Source organism: Bombus affinis, chromosome 14, assembly GCF_024516045.1.
Source record: "Bombus affinis isolate iyBomAffi1 chromosome 14, iyBomAffi1.2, whole genome shotgun sequence".
Lineage (NCBI taxonomy): Eukaryota > Metazoa > Arthropoda > Insecta > Hymenoptera > Apidae > Bombus > Bombus affinis.
Window position 1 is genome coordinate 8,954,881 of NC_066357.1, and position 17,837 is coordinate 8,972,717.

Here is a 17,837-nt window from a genome sequence, read left to right on the forward strand (position 1 = left end):
CGAGAAATTTAACGATTTGAAATTCGCACAGACACGCCCCTCGGTATTTTAATCGAGTGACGAATAATTTAGTAACTCGCCGCGTGTAAATACCGAGAGTCTTTAGTCGAGTAGTTTTAGTAGAACGTATGCAGTCGTTTAGTCGAGTGGCGAGTAAGAAAGTCGTGTGCCTGGTAATTTAGTAATTTAGTAGCCTGCTGTGTAGATACGAGAATTTAGTTGAGTAGTTTAGTAGAACGATTTAGTCGAGTAGATTTGTTTCGTTAAATTTTTTTTCTAGTCGACTAGGTTTGCCCCTCCACTCGCTACTAACCAAGGAGATTTGTAACTCAATTGCACTAACTCCGGACACTTTGTACGCACTAAGTAATAAATGGTTATTCGTCACTCGTCGAGATTACTGGACGTGTCCGTTCTGTTTTCATTAAGGGAAAATCGGCCGGTACCTACTAAAGCTAGCTTTTTTCCCTCGCTACGCTAAATGAGTGGTCGGTTCTGGCCTTACCTTAATCTTCGTTTATAGCCTCGACCATTCGATTGCTAGCTACTTTCCATTCCTTTGTAGATGGGCAAAGTTTGGAAACTGTTGCGATTTTGCGCTGATCGGAAAGGACACGATCGCGATGGCTTCTGGCATTTATGTCCGTTTCTACGATTCTACGAGTAAAAAGGCACGAGTAGAACGATTCGGTGGCGGCGAGAGAGGAGACGGCGCGTGCTGTCTCGCGGGACTTTCGGTGAGTTCGCATCCTCTTTAGGTTTGGATCGATTTACTATGTTTTATGCCATTGTCCTAATACACGTCCTAAGAAATAAAATCGGAAATAGGTGTATACGCGTGAAATAAGCACCTGTGCATCGTGAGTTAGAGAACCGGCAAAAGAACTTTTACCCTTAGTGTAATAATCGCGGAAAGAAACGGACGTCGAAAGAATATACCGACATGTCCGTACATTGTACAATCGCAGTATTATATCTTATTTTATGCCATTTATCCTTTTGGATCTTTATTAACTTTATCGAGCGCTTATGCAAGGTCGCGCCAATCTTCTCCGTGATTGAAAGGAAAGCCAACCCAAGGATCTCGATATTCGCTTATCCTACAATGCGAAGAATCGGTCAGTGCGCCGGAAGTCAAGAAGCGAATGGCTACTTGTGTTGCGTGTTCGCTGGCACCGAATACCTGCTCGGTCAAGCAACTTTCCCAGACTTTTGCCTGACGGTTTGGCAATGGAAAACCGGTGAACGACTGACAAAAATCAACGGGACAGATATGACGATGTTTGACATCGATCGCACGAGACTCGTGTGAGTAGAATTAGTAATATTTTTCAAAGGTATAGTATTATTTATGATTGTTTCCTACGATGCGAGTGAAAGGAGAACGAATTAAAAGCAATGTTCTGTAACAAGTTTATTAAATTCTTCGATACTGACGCTATGATCATGTCTATTTAGCTTGGTATTTTCGTTTATACTTCGAGTATTCGTTCAACACGTATGCATCTATACATCTAAGAATTACATAGAATAATGAAAATTCTGACATTCGTAAATCGATATATTGAAACACGTGTCTGTCAATCTGATGACTACAGCATAGATTTCTCAGATCTGCTGCTTACTAGTTGAAACAGGAAAATACTGTCGATGATATTATAGTCCAATCATGAACGAACCTAGCATGAAGTCTCTTAGCTATCGGAGAATTGCTGCAAACTACTCTGGTCCCGTTCGAGCTGGTTAATAGTACTGTTTGTCGTTCGCAACTCCTACAATTGATTAAATTTTATACCCCTACGATCTTTACTCCTACGTGGCTATAATTCAAAATATCCTCTCTCGGATTCTGTTAATCGCCTGTGCAATTTCATCGACTCGTTTCGCACGGTATAAGACTTTTTCACAGATTCTACTAACAATGCGAGCAGAATTTTCGTTTGAAAACTTTTGCATACCCTCCATACCATCTCTAGGAAATTCACGCTCGCAATTCTTTATATTCGAAAGTGTTATAGCACCTCCGAACCATTTAACGCGTTCAAATTTCGAATCGATATCTGCGATAGTTTCGGAGAAAACAAATTGTAACGCTTCATATGGTTCATCCTATGTATGTAATTAAGTGCAATAATACAATATATCGGAATAAAACTATTTCTCGATTTTCGATAGATGCTCGACCGATTCGGCCCACCTGGTAGCACGATTTATGCCATCGACCGGCACGCTTTCAGTGTACCGCGTATTGACTTGCTCGAATACCGTTCGACTCTTTCCAATGGAATTTCACTCGGAGCGCACTGCAGTTTCCTGTTCCTGGTCCACCGACGGAACTTTGCTCTGTTGTGACGAAAGCGGCACCGTTTGGTCCGTCGATTTCGAGCAGCAAGTGGACCCTGGCGTTCGAACAATCGTCCGACCTCTTGACGAAGATGATAGAACGATTTCATCGCGAAGAAACCCCACGTTGGTGGGTCACGGCGATGGCACGTTGGTCGTCGATGGCGCGACGCACGGTCGCGAGGTTCGAGCAACGGTAGGACGCGTGTAACTCGGGCCAAGATACGTATATCGAGATCGTAAAAGTAGTCGGATCTCAGAAATAAGTCAGGTTGATAAAAATATAGGGAACTTTACGAGCCGAAACTTCGGCATGAATTATGTATAAAAAAAATAAAAAAGTATTGGATCAAGCGATAAGTTGTAGATAAGTCGTGTCAATTTTGAGAAGATGGTATCCCGCTGGGGATAGCCATCCACACGTTATTTAATAATAAAGTTAGACAAATTTATCAAATGTCCAGCTGGACAAATTGTAAAGCATAAAGCACAGCTCAGGATATAAACGAGGAATCAGGACAAAAATAAAAATTCGTGGACCACGTTCACAGGTCACGTTCACACGTTTCCAGATCACGTTCGAGGGTCACGTTTACACGTTGCATAGTGCGGCATTTGAATGAGGATGCGGGACAAAGATCAAAAAATGCATATATACCGTGTAGACTAGCTGAAACTTGAAATCGGGCGATCCGAACTGCTTAAAAGTCTGTGTATCGAGGGTTTATTAGTATTTCCCCTATTTCATGGCTCGGTTGAAATATCCTGAATATTTATTTCTTTGCATAACGACGCACCATGACAATTTTAACATCTTCCACGCGATAATTAAATGCTGGTGCTGATGGTGGTAAATGATACGCTAAAAATATTTAATTTACGATCTGATAGTATCTTGGTCTGTATTATGTATCTGTGGTGTTCACGAATCATTCACGGCCGATCTATCCGACGAACCATTACCAGTTTTACAGGAAACTTTGGAAAGATCAAAACGAAGAATGGAGCCCGGCTTGGACGATTTCGCTACCGTCGTACCCGAAACACGCAGAAAGCGATCCAAGTCAAGATAGAATCTTAATGCTTGGGAAGGACGGCGATCTCTTTGAGATAATCGGTTTGCTGCATCATTGTCCCCCTCGCCTCGAGTTTCTACTACGAGATGACACGGGTTATGCAAATATAGCTGCGTTACATGGCCCATATTTAGGAGCTTTAGACCAAACTGGTCGTCTGGCGATCATTGACGTTGCAACTGGTGAACTTGCCGCAGCAACTATACAGTTAACACATCACGGCAAAGGTCGGTTCAAAACTGGAATCGAAAATAATTTATCAGACTGCGGATTTTTTTTATGCAAATTCGCATTTTTTGGAATACACTTAAGGAAGTAGAATCTTGGTAGAAAATTATTTGAACTGTTCGAAAATTTTAATATCTCGGATAATATCTCAAGCTGAATCCGTCGTCGTGTAGCTACGTGCGTTCTCTGAATCGTTCTTCACTCCCTGCGCGCTCTGCACATCGCAAATATTCGCTAGATCCTCGATAACGTATCATTCGTACCTTATCATTCAGATCGCTCATCCTACAAACATGTACAAAGAATCGTAGTTACTATACATAATGATTTTTATTTTTTGTATATTTGTTTAAAATGATGAAACAGAGAACTATGATTATTTAACTAAGACTATTTCTTAACACTTTGCCGACCGAACGAGGAGATTCTTCCTTTTTGACTTTAGCAACGCGTTTTCTTTTTTTTTTTTTTTGTTGTTATTGTTATTATTATCAGTTATTGTTTACCTGAAATTGTTCCCAATTAATCGCACCACTTTTTCTGCTTTTATAAAGTACAGTATATAATAAAATACATCAATTTAGCGGTATTAAAGTTAATTAAAAAGTTACACTTTTGCACGTGTTTCACAGTTGTCCATGACCAAATATAATTAGGTACGTGCTTCCAAATACCCACTTTTCTGACAAGCCACGGACTTATCTACCTGGCTATATGGCTTAGCATAAACCTACTATGGCTTAATGGCCCATGACAACTTCTCATCCCTTCATGACCTATTAGCCGACTCTGTCATTTTCTCAAATAATTATTTTACGATAAGTCAACCCAAAAATTTGTGCCGTTTTTCGAGGGGTTATATATATTATTACATATATAATTTTACATACCTTTACATTGTTTACATACCTTTGTTTGTTTACATACCTTTCAATTTCATGAAAAAATATAATCCCCCTCTCGTTGTACAACTTTTTCCCATTTTTCTGGTAGGGCTATTATTCCGTCTCGATAAAAGTTCTCTTGTTTTTCTTTAAAATAATTTTCTAAGCTATTTTTGAGAATGTCAATATTTTCAAATTTTTTACCTACTAAAAAGTGTTGTAATGCTCTGAACAGGTGGTAATCAGATGGGGCAATGTCTGGGGAATATGGGGATGAAGTAAAATTTCCCAATTAAATTCAGACAATTTTTTTTTCACGTTGTCGTGATGGAAGATAACGTTGTTCCTATTCACTAAACCTGTTCGATTAAACACCTATGAATCGTTGTCTTAGGTATTTTCAAAACATTTGACATCTCTTGAACTGTCAAACTTCGTGATTTTTCAACAAGATCCCGAATTTTATCTTCGTCTGTCTGAGAAGGACGCCCGGAGCGTTCATCGTATTCTAAGCAGAAATTCCCAGCTCTAAAACGTTGGAATCACTTCCTACAGGTGCGAGATGAAAGCGCATTTTCTCCGTAAACAGCACATATGTTTTTCGTGGCAATTGTTACAGAACTTTCTTTCCGAAATTCATATAACATGAGATGTCGAAAATGGATACGCGTTCCACTCATGATTTTTTGCTATTAGAAGTCACTGTGTTCGCTATATTACGATCTTATACCCACGAAAATCTGCTCTAGCCTGTTCTCGATCAGCTAAGCTCAAGTGCATTGGTCCCTTATCGCTGTATGTTTAGAAATCGACACGTGAAATGTATACACAAAAGTCGGCACGAACTTATGGGATGACCTAATATTACATTTATTATACCATATTATATTATATTTTTAATAATGCTATCACGTTTCTTTTTTTTTTCTTTTTCTTATATACTTACGTAATCTGGAAGAAACCAGATCCGCTTAAACAACAGCTGCTCGATACTATTACGCAGTTGAAGCGGAAATATCGCAGATTTTAACGCTTGTTTTTTCCGGGTTCTTTACAATCTGACCGAAAGAATTACGAAAGAGACAAATAATAATCGGTGTTAATCGCAGTTGCTGATTTCATCTCGCATCCCGTGTTACCGATCCTGGTAAGCTGCAGCGTCACGGGAAACTGCCTTTTCATCGAATCGTATCCTACGATACCTGTCCGAAAGCATTGCGTTCATCTTCAACGAGAAGCTTTGGATCGCGTCAAATTTTCTAACAGAGGTCATTTGCTGGGCGTTGCCTCGTCTCAAATCGGGCGCCTGTTCCTTTTATCGATAAACGTCGTCGAACTTGAAGAACGCGATTATAGGATGTCAGCCAGCAAAGTCGCGGCCTGGTTGAATCTTGGGCGAAAGGTAACGTAAAACGTTGTGTAAAGCTCGAACCTGTTTGATAGTCGAGTCACATTAATTCCGTGCTAGGTGATCGATTTTTTGATCTACGAAATGGACCAAGATCGCGCGAAAGCGTTACTTCTAGTTACAAACATCGAATCGAGCGACTCTCGAGCTGGAGACGAGATCATCGTGTACTCGTGTCGACTCTTCGATCGAGATGTCTACGTCGAAAACGCGGATTGCTCGATAAAACTTTTGTCTTCCTTCGAGCACCTCCACTATGGAAAAGAATCGAGCTACGAAATAATTGGTGTCCCGTATCTCACGAAACAGTTGCATCGGCTAGAGTTAAAGGTAAAAAGAGAAAAGCGAAAATTTCGAGAATGTATGTAAATAAAAGAAAATCGCGATATCTGACGTACCAAGCAGAATACACATACAGTAGAAGACAGAAAAAGATGTTTAAACACAGGTAGTACATAAAGTATCATAACAGTATCAAAGTATCAAACAGAATAGTATTTGATAAAGAACAATATGAACAAATGTAATATTATCCATACTTCAGAATATGCGACTGTCAATATTTCGGTAAGAAAATAATATGCGTAAAAGTTATAAGATGTATCTAATACGAATGTCACTGACATAGGCATGCATAGGTACATAAACAAATTACTTGGCAACTTTAAACTTTCTTTTGTTCGTTACTTTATCATTTCTATCGCCTGGAGAAAGATTAACAAATAAGTCAATCTTCGTAAAGATATCATTAACGCGTTCGTATGAAGCTAACTGTACATATATAATAGAAAATTCGAAAAATGTACGTAAGCTAAAAAACCGAATCTACAGCTAGCATAGAGAATATACGAATCGTTGAATCGACTCGCAGGACGATTTCCAAAACGCCTTACTCTCGGAAGCTCTACCATCGCTGCACCAAACCAGAAGCATCACCATCGCCATTCATTACACGAAATCTGGCGAATCCCCGAGTCTGTTCACCTGCGGATTCGATGGACTAATCGTGTGGAGAGACTGCACCGAGCTTCGACGAGTATTCGCCCTGTTCGCCGCGCACCATCGTTCCGAAGGTGGTGTTCGACGCACAATCCTCTTCGACAATGTGGTCGTTTCTTTGGGTAGAAACGGCGATCTGGTCGCTAATAGATTACCAAACCGGTTACCTCTTTTTCTTCCTGTTTGCTCTTTCCTTTTTGTTTGTTGTTCCGACTAACCAAGTTGTTTTGCCACGATCAGGATGGTCGAACCGGAGGATAATCCAGGTTCGAGGTCAACCGAATCCTATTGTTGGACTACACTCGACGACCGCTTGAAAACGAGAAAAAGCAAACAGGTAGATGCGACAGAGAACGAGGAGATCGAAGGGACGGAGACGTGGATGGATATGGTGAATCGCCAGCGGTCGATGGCCGAGGAGAAACAAGCTCTAGCGACTCGTCTCTCTCTTCTCGATGATTGGAACAAGCTGAAACACCGAGTAAATAATTATTTATCACGTATCCCGTTTCTAACTGATGCATTTTGTGCGATTGGACTGTAATTACGGAAGTGTAATACGGTAGAACCTCGTTTGGACGAACAGCGCTGCAAACAAGGCAATCCAAGGCGATCCAGTACGTAGACGACATCGGTAAAAATAGGGAAATTAATTTTATTTCATTTAGGCTCTTGCAAGTTTTCACAGCTCCTAACCCGCACGAGGTATCAAAAATCTGTGCAACAAGCGCAAGTTTCTTTCTTTCCTCGTAGATCTTTTTCTACAAGCGGATCAGGGAAGGGGGAATCAACAATCCCCCTTCCTAGTTTGAACGATACAAGGTCAGCATTAACTCGTATTATCTGAAGGCACTTTGAGCTTGTATGTCTTCCTGTGTTGCAAAAAATCGCAAAGTAGTAATTAACGATGCTAACAAAGAACAATCTAACAACGATAATTTTGAGAGAACGCCTTTTTTGCTGACAACAGGTAAAGACATTGCTCGACTCGAACGAGACAGCACCACCAAACGCTCGACTGCCGATTTCTGCGTTCGATCTCGATCAACGTGGTAGAGAGCTCGCATTAGCAGCGGCCAGGTCAATGGAAATCGAATTGACGAAGAAAGCCGAGGAAAAAATCTCGCACCTGAATCGATCGATACTCTACTTGCGCGAACGATTTCTAGATCCATTGATCGTCCGACCGAGGAGCATCTTTTCCTTGTTCGGTGAATCGAAGGTCACCAATTATCCTCTCGATAAATTCGTACCTCGGGAGCAGTCGTATATTCCGTCTTGGTGTCAATTTTCGAGAAGAATGAGAGAACTTGTGTCTAGGTAATTATTATTGTCTTCCATTGTTGAAAGAATTGTTTTGTAACTGGGATAATTATCGATAAGATGTCGCATTGGCAGAGATGTTATTTAAAAACCGAAAGGAAGATAACAGGTCTATTAGTCTTATGCAGGATAATTTTCTCGTTAATTGACTCGAAGATTTATATGTGTATATACGTACAGTGGCTCACGAAAGTATTCGAACGCTTACATATGCAAACTTTAATGACCGAAATAATGTACATTAAAGTAATTTGCTTAGACAAAAGCAGGTGTCAATAGGAAGATGGAAGTCTTAAGATGGAAGTCAAAATATTAATATTAAATAATTTAATAATATATGTAGCGTTCAAATACTTTTGTGTCATAACTCCGACCTACGTTGTTGAATTCCTTTCAAATTTTACTGTAATCTTGATGTAATCTTGAGACTTTCCCGCCACTATAGATACCAAATTGTTTTAACGAATTAGTTTAGTACATCTCATTTTATTAATTGAAATTTGTAAGTGTAAGCGTTCGAATACTTTCGTGAGCCACTGTATGTACATACATTCTCGTTTGGAAATCTTAGAATATTTCTTAACTTTAATAAAGGTGTGACATTTGGCGTGAAGCTTAAATTGCAGGCATTTTTATTAAAATTGTCGATGTTAGCAACGCACGTTTTCTTATCGTATGATATACATCAAGATAAGCAGGTTATTACGACCAACGACCAACGATATCGATCTGAAACGAGGATGTATATATATTTTTGATACACTAATCGATGAGATACTTCTTTCTCCATACAAAATTATGAAGGTATTCATATCTGAAACTGTTTAGCTTAAATGATACTTTGCTTTAACTTCGTGTAATTGTAAAACTCGGTATGAAAGGCAGAAAGAGATAGTCTCGTGTTCGTGTCTTTAAATACACGGTATTAATTTTTCAAATTGTACTCATCTCGTCCATAATTATCTCAACGAGAGGAGATCGTTTGCCCGATTCATTCCAACATTTACGTATCGTATGCAGATTGGAGGGCGAAGAAAATTCACGAACGATCAACGTCGAGAACCCACGGTTTCGTTGCCACGGTTTTGTAGACGTGCTTGAGACGTGTATTATCGCGGATCACCAAGAGCGCGAGTTAAAAGTAAAGTTCAACGAACTGTTTGAAAAGACACGATCAACGAAGCAAAGAGAGATGCGAGCGGCGAACGAACGCTCCAAGGAAATGCGTCGGCTCGTTCTCGAGCTGAAGAGTGTGTTTCACGTGGATGCGAGTGCGAAACTCTTCGAGCCTCCACAGTGGCATCCAAAGGAAATAATCGAGGACGAATTCGAACGAGACGCGAAAACGATTGACGATGCACGATTAAATGGACCCGAAAGAAACAACGAGAATGAGAAGAACTTGGTTGAAGACGAAGTAGAGGTAGAAACGAAAGTCAACGATTTTCGTGAACAGATGCTCGATAGGATGATGGACGGTGTACTAGAAGTTAGGTAATCGCATTTTACCATACTATAGATGATGCGCGATAATACAGTCGAAATATAAAATTGAGGAATTTTTTAAGAAAGGACCTGTATACAGGAAATGTATAGGTGGCAATTTTAAATACATAGATGTTATATCTTCTAGTCAAATAATAATAGAATTACTCTGCAGCGTTTGTTTATTTTGTAAATATAAAAGGAATTTTTGTTTAAGAGTGATTGTAATTACCGATTGAAACGTGATTAATGTAGTATCTAAATAGTCTAGAGCAAGGATAAGAAAGCACGTTTTATTTGAAGTTAAATTTAGTTTTATTTTAACAAGCAATACCCAATACAAAAACTGATTACAATCTAACACTCGGCTCCCAACTTCTATCTTCTCAGATCAAAATAATGCTAATCCTCGACCCTCGCATCCTTCTCCCAATCATTTACTCATTTAGCTTTAACGTCACCAAGGCATACACTCTTACTTACACACTCTCTCTCTCTCTCTCTCTCTCTTTCTCTTTTCCTCAGCACTCTTACTATTCTTAGTTTCTACCTTAAATTTACAACTTATGCTATTCCGAGAAACTCGAACTTAAATATATAATAGACCAAGCGTATACTCCCCTCTCTCTTTTTTTTTTTTTTTTTTTTTTTTTTTATATTACATTAATATTAAGAAAACTAAGACCAAACGCGGTTGCATCGATAGGTCTCTTGCCAAAGCCTTAATTTATCGTTTTCGTTTGTTAAGTGCTCGATGTGACGGTGAGTCTTGAATTTTTTAACGCGATCTCGCCTGCCGTAGATTGGAACACAATGCAAAGAGAAGCATTCCGAAACCCGACTGTCTCACCCGGAAAGATGCAGCTAGTTACACAGAGGAGGACATTCGGGCGATCGAATCGTACGAGGAGAAAATTCGCGCTAGAGAAGTCGATCGGCAGAAGTACAAGTCGATGCTGGAGGCCGAGATCGAAAGGATCAGCGGTATGACCAAAGAAACGTAACATTGTTGCTACCTCTCAATTAGGCGACTATCAGTTAAATTGCAACTGTTTGCTTGGAGTTGCGAACCTTGAACGATATTAATCCCTTGCCTTTTACCATTTAAGCTGCAACAGCACGTGCCGTAAGAAACGGCAGGGTCGGTTGGACGTCGAACCATTTCACGCCTTTATCCCTCTAAATTTGACCATTAGATTCAGGTAGAATCAAACATACGATAATCACTTATTATACACGATATAGTACCACGCCGGAATAATTTACTTATAATTCTCAATGAGAATCGATTGTAAAATTCTTCCAAATAAAAAGAAAATTTCACGGTGTGGCTTGAGCATTCGAAGTTGTTTTCATATGTGAGGTACGACTAATTTTATGTTGCAAGATGTTTGATGAGTAATTATTACCAATTGATCATTGAACAAGAAAGATTTATTATCTTGAAGCGAATAATAAATAATATTTCAATAACATAAACGTAAGTGAGAGTTTTTGAACGTAAGTTTCTTTTTTTATTTATTTAATTTGTACGTTACAATTTGTCCAGCTAGGCATTCGATTAATTTTTCTAACTTTATTGCTAATAATATGCGAATGGCTACTCCTAATGGGATTTCATCTTCGAATTTGTCTATTTCTTTAGTGAGGTTAGTGGAGTGTTTTCTCTTTGGTCTTCTTTTTATGACAGTTTTACTGATTTCATTAGCCAGCTGGTTTGGACGTGTTGACATTGACACGTTTCTCATATAACCATGGGACGTTGACTATTATTCTGAGTATTTTATCGTATTGACTCTAGTTTATTGAGGTAACTCATTGTTATTGTGCCCCGTACTGGTATTCCGTACGTCCAAATTGGCTTTAAACGTAAGCGTAAGTATTTTCAAGCGATGCCACTTTGCATACCTGGCCCAGGGTTCGTCGATGCCCGTTAGCAACATTGTTCGATGGTCTGGTATAGTCGAAATTTGGCTCATCGTTCACTATTAAACAGATCCATAAAGCGTTTAAGATATTAGTCAAGCCGTTAAGGTGGTCCGAATAATAGACATTTACAAAGTGCAATTTCACAAATTCAAATTTCTCAAAAATAGCAGAACCTGTCCCTGTCGTAAACTGAGGTAAATTCTCTTATTTCTGTATAAACTCAACGTATATAAATGCAAATCCCCATCTCCTATTGGCTAGAAAGTGTTATTATTTACTAAAGATAAATATCTTTTGTATTCCTGTACCTGTAAATGATTCATAGATCCGTAAATACCGGCAATCTAACGGTGAAAACTAAGCTTAAAAACAGATGTTGTCCGTGTTTCAGGAGAATTTTCGAACAGTGTAAAATCTTTCGCCGACGAATTGAACGAACTATCCAAAGAAAAGATACAAATCGAACGATCGATACTCTCACAGAGATTGAGCAAAATGCAGGCGATCCTACATCATCGAAAAATCGTTCAGAAAAGACAGCAGATACGACGGACTATCGAGTTGGAACTTATACCCGCGACGAAGGAGGCTGATACACTTACCGAAGAACGAGATTTGTTCGAGGCAGGTGTCGCGGAACTAAAAGTCAGCTATGAGAACGCGCGTAAACGAGATAAACAGCTGGAGACAAAGTTTCGTTCGGAGTTTGCGGAATTAAAACCATCGGTGCCGGAGCACCTGTTCCGACAATACCGCAAAAGACCGAGATTATTAACCGCGCATGGACCCTGCGGTACGTCGGCTACGTTTCTCACTGAACTCGCTGTTTGTATCGTTGAACAGCGAAACTCTGATGTTTTGTCTCGAGAATGTTCAAGCTATCTTCGAGCTATGAATGAATTAGACAGATTACCGGAAGGACTGAAGAACGGATTAGAGCCGGACTATTGGCACCTTCTTTGCCGTCTTAGGAGACTCAAGGTAGAAGCGGAGATTAAGGTAAGATCATGCCAGATAATATCGTCTACATAGTAGTAAATATAGTATAATATATGAAATTAGTATGCGGGGTAATGTTCAGGTTTTTTGAGTTATTTAACACGTTGAATGGCACACTAGTTTTACAAGGATTACCCATGGTGCCAGAGTGAATTTTTTATTATGCGATACATATAATGTTGAAATATTACCTACAAAAAATACGTTACGATGTATAATCATCATTAACCGATGGATAATGAAATTAAAGGATGCAATGAATTTGTCTCATTGAGGTCACTGGTGATTTCCGTGCCGCTGAAATGCGATTTCGCGCGATTCGTTTATTTTTTGCGATTATCAATTATCTTATATTGTTTCTTGGCGTTGCTACAATAAATAATTGCTCTATGTTATTACGTCCCGACACGTACTAACCATGCCACAACTACCATAAATCGTAATTCATCCCTTCGTCATACTTATTCGGAACCCCAATAATCCTGAAGAACCGTTACAAGATTTAGCATTATTTGCTTTAATGTTGTGGTGGATGATGTAGAGGATTGTAACATAGAATAACGAGAACTTGCTATTTCGGGTGATCCAATATATCGAAATCATTATGATTCGAAAGAACATGCCATGAATAACATTAATTATTTAAACCTTATTCATCTTGTAACATTTCGTTGGCACTCTTTTTTCTTATCTTATTTTATCGACTATTCAATTCATTAATGTTCTTTTTATTTATATTAATTGATTGACATAATATCAATGATACCAAAAGTTGCAACACTGCAGTGTTTCTCCAAAAAGATTTGTCTGATACCCAATGCACAGTAATGTATACCGCCAGTCATGAATATTAATAGATTTTCTAATATCTAATATACAGGGTGGTTGGTAAGTGGTGGCACAAGCGGGAAGGGGGGTGATTCTACGCGAAAAAAGAAGTCGAAAATACGGAATAAACATTTTTCGTTTGAGGCTTTGTTTTCGAGAAAATCGACTTTGAATTTTCGCTCGGTGTGGGTGCACTTTATCGTGTCTCGTTATAACGGATCTCACTGTAGATCGTTGTATCGATTGACGTTATGTCGATAAACACTTCCAATGTGTTAGAAAGTGTTCATAGAAATTTAATTAGAAGAACAGAAGTATATGTTCGGCAGAATGGGCAACATTTTCAGCAATTTTTGTAATAATAAACTTTATGATTACTTCATATTATTTCATTATGTATTCCTAATTTTCCATTACGGCAAAAACAAACTTAAAGTGTGATAATATCCATCGATGATACAGTGAGATCCGTTATAACGAGACTTAATAAAGTGCACGCGTACCGAGCGAAAATTCAAAGTCGATTTTCTCGAAAACAAAGCCTCAAACGAAAAATGTTTATTCCGTATTTTCGACTTCTTTTTTCGCGTAGAATCACCCCCCTTCCCGCTTGTACCATTAGTTACCAACCACCCTGTATGCTGAACGCTTTTCATTCTATTATAAATCTACAATATAAATAATACATATAAATAGTATAATAATATATAAAAGTAAAGAATAATAAGTTATATAATATAAAAGATGGATTTAAAATACTTGTTGAAGTGAGTCTTTCAAGAAAACCCTACACCTTTTAGGGTTTCTTTTCTATTACTTAATTAGGACTCCACAATTTGTCTAGTTGGACATTCGGTAAATTTGTCTAACTTCGCTTCTACTGTTTAGTTTCCTTAATCCTCCAAGCCATAGAGTATTGTTCAGCTGTAAGTGAATTTAAAGGGCCAGTTAGCTAGCCTCTGTTAGGGTCCCATGTACCGATGGTGAGGGTTAGGTCACTTTTCGCAAATCTATAAATTGCCACAGGTCCATCCTTAGAAACCCTGTCATAGAGCAACAGTGCTAGCGTGCTGATGTGAGCTACCGTACATTGTACGAATTAAACTAAAATTTGAGTTAACCATTGATAAATTGCTTAAAGTGAAATTTCGAGATTTCTAATAGAATTCCAACATTTATCGTGGTGTGTAATTCCGAATCATAACTCGTTCGAAGGTGAAAAGCTGCGCGATCGAGTTGGCGGAAGCTGAACAGTGCTTGACTTTTCTACGAAACGCGTGCTGTATTAAGCGAGACAAAGTGTACAAGTGCAAAATAAAAATGAAACAATTGAAAGAGCATATGGAGAATTTCACGGAGGACGAAGAAGTCATGTTGATTCTCAAAATGAGTCAACTTTGTTTAGAATCAAATGACAGTTCAGATGATGAGAGGGTCGCAACGAGGAAGCGCACGATACACGGAGATCGGATGTATGAGAAAGAAAAAGGGGTTAAAAAAGAGAGATCGCTCGCCTCGCAAGAACTCCAGATTAAACATGACATCGATTCGTATCAAGTAAGGCATCATGAATGCGATAACAGGATGCAGGATGTGCAGGAGTACGAAGAAAATGGAGAACCGATGGAGGTAAGAGCCTTAAGAAGGTTTAAAAATATCGTTGATAGACTGCAGACAGTTATGCATTTATAGAAAAAACGGGATGTTAAGAAATGGGCATTTTTCGACCATTGTGAATGAAAAATTCTTGCACGACTTTTAACAGCATCTCTCAAGTAACAAAAAATGTTATTGGCATTTATCCGAAATGCAGTGGGAATTTATTTTCTTTATATTTTGGTCCACTTACATAATAACGATTAATCTATATCGGCATAATAATTGTTTGGAAATTCTGCCGATAAATCAGTTTGCAATCGAGTAAATCTGCGATGCCGTCAGATCGTCGCTACGCGAGAACAACAGCCAACAGCCAACAATGATCTGGTGGTATTTCGGATTCATCCGTTTTCAAACTTCGATTCGTTTACCAGCAGATATTCTGAAGAATTATTTCGTACATAGATCAGTATTTGAGGAAGCTTGTATTTTTTAAATTATATGAATTTCACGAAGATGAATTTTCAATAGTAGTAATAATTTATTCATTCCATTTTATTAGCGCAAAAATTGAACTTGGTTACATAGATTGTGGTATGTACATGATCTCTATCACACACTATTGCCGAATCTGTCTTGCATAATTATTTCTTTGATGATTCATTCACCGTTCCTATTCTAAAACTGCCTTTGACTTGCAATAAAGTACTTTTGTGGCATAAAATTACTCGAAGCTGTTTCATCGGATACTGTTTTCATTTCACACTTTGCACAGTAGCCCCCTTTGCTTTGCCTCCCCTCCCCCTCTTTCTCCTTTCTCCTCAGCTAGCATTCCTTTCACGCTCAGGCTTGTTTTATCAATTTCTTTTGCATACTTTCCAGTATTCGAATGTCCCTTGGCTGGTTTTACAATATAAACATCTCCTTTCCTCTTTCTAGAATCTCACGAAACCTTCCCCTTAAGTTCAATAAACTTACTTCGGTTCCGAAAAATCAGACGCTTGTTTTTTATTTACAGTTGTGCAGAAACGTTGATGAAGATTTCGAGTTTTTCGATAGCGAAACGTCGTTCACCGAAACTAAGGTAAGGAGCGTTTCGAAATAAATTTACCTTTTCATGAATTGAGATGAAGCAGAGAAAAACAAAGCATCTACGTTTCGTGTTACAGAGGACTCATGACTTTATAACACACAACGGAGCCAAGTTGGAAGAGAACAAGAAAGGGACTGAAATCTGGAAACGAAGATACATCAAGTCGACGAAGAAGGTGAACCAATTGTTACGTCAGAAAAAAAATCAGATTATGGAATTAGAAAATTCGCGTTTATGCTCCTATTATGTGCAAAAATGCAGAGTGCAAGTAATAAAACAAATATATACAACGCAAATATTTGGAAGTAGGAGAGGTATTGAATAAGACGGGAGAGGGTTTAGCTGAACTGAGGATAAAGGGGAGAAGAGCAAACGACAGGAAGGATGCACAACAAAGAGACTGTAAAACTCAAAGATGCAATGATTTTTAGTTATTAGTGGTTAATTTGTGGTTCCTAGTTTTAGTTTTTAGAGAATAGAATAATCTGGAATGATCTCAGAATAACTAAGGAAGTGGAGTAGAATAGAATGGAAAATGGAATAGGTGGTAGGAGTGGAGTAGAATAGAATGGAAAATGGAATGGGTGATAGGAGTGGGGTAGAATAGAATGGAAAATGGAATGGGTGGTAGGAGTGGAGTAGAATAGAATGGAAAATGGAATGGGTGGTAGATATTAGGTCATCCCATAAGTTCGTGCCGACTTTTGTGTATACATTTCACGTGTCGATTTCTAAACATACGGCGATAAGGGACCAATGCACTTGAGCTTAGCTGATCGAGAACAGGCTAGAGCAGATTTTCGTGGGTATAAGATCGTAATATAGCGAACACAGTGACTTCTAATAGCAAAAAATCATGAGTGGAACGCGTATCCATTTTCGACATCTCATGTTATATGAATTTCGGAAAGGAAGTTCTGTAACAATTGCCACGAAAAACATATGTGCTGTTTACGGAGAAAATGCGCTTTCATCTCGCACCTGTAGGAAGTGATTCCAACGTTTTAGAGCTGGGAATTTCTGCTTAGAATACGATGAACGCTCCGGGCGTCCTTCTCAGACAGACGAAGATAAAATTCGGGATCTTGTTGAAAAATCACGAAATTTGACAGTTCAAGAGATGTCAAATGTTTTGAAAATACCTAAGACAACGATTCATAGGTGTTTAATCGACCAGGTTTAGTGAATAGGAACAACGTTATCTTCCATCACGACAACGCTAGACCGCATGTCGTAGAGAAAAGCGTTATAAAAAATATGTCTGAATTTAATTGGGAAATTTTACTTCATCCCCATATTCCCCAGACATTGCCCCATCTGAGTACCACCTGAGCATTACAACACTTTTTAGTAGGTAAAAAATTTGAAAATATTGACATTCTCAAAAATAGCTTAGAAAATTATTTTAAAGAAAAACAAGAGAACTTTTATCGAGACGGAATAATGGCCCTACCAGAAAAATGGGAAAAAGTTGTACAACGAGAGGGGGATTACATTTTTTCATGAAACTGAAATGTATGTAAACAATCTTGACATATATAACCACTCGAAAAACGGAACGAACTTCTGGGATGACATAATATTTACGAAAGATAAAAAACCAAAAGAATCTTACACATTCGAAAGATACGAATTAAGAAATA

The 17,837-nt window shown here is 38.6% G+C and overlaps 1 protein-coding gene across 1 annotated transcript; it reads left to right on the forward strand.

Annotated features, from left to right (window-relative positions):
* Positions 1-203: 203 nt before the first annotated feature.
* LOC126924505 (uncharacterized) lies at positions 204-17,526 on the forward strand. The gene is made up of 17 exons (XM_050739050.1): positions 204-488; positions 566-737; positions 1,037-1,308; positions 2,176-2,539; positions 3,310-3,646; positions 5,641-5,933; positions 6,000-6,269; positions 6,811-7,100; positions 7,179-7,419; positions 7,909-8,258; positions 9,282-9,755; positions 10,549-10,730; positions 12,067-12,674; positions 14,718-15,131; positions 16,120-16,185; positions 16,271-16,462; positions 17,356-17,526. The coding sequence occupies exons 2-17, from the start codon at positions 624-626 to the stop codon at positions 17,524-17,526; spliced, it is 4,638 nt and encodes a 1,545-aa protein (XP_050595007.1). The 5' UTR covers positions 204-488; positions 566-623.
* The last annotated feature ends 311 nt before the right edge of the window (positions 17,527-17,837 follow it).

Bases quoted from the DNA above. Each gene is read 5' to 3' on its own strand.
- LOC126924505 (XM_050739050.1), top strand. From the start codon at position 624: ATGGCTTCTGGCATTTATGTCCGTTTCTACGATTCTACGAGTAAAAAG. The intron at 7,101-7,178 runs GTTACCTCTTTT...TGCCACGATCAG, and splicing joins GCTAATAGATTACCAAACCG to GATGGTCGAACCGGAGGATA. The intron at 16,186-16,270 runs GTAAGGAGCGTT...TTCGTGTTACAG, and splicing joins CGTCGTTCACCGAAACTAAG to AGGACTCATGACTTTATAAC.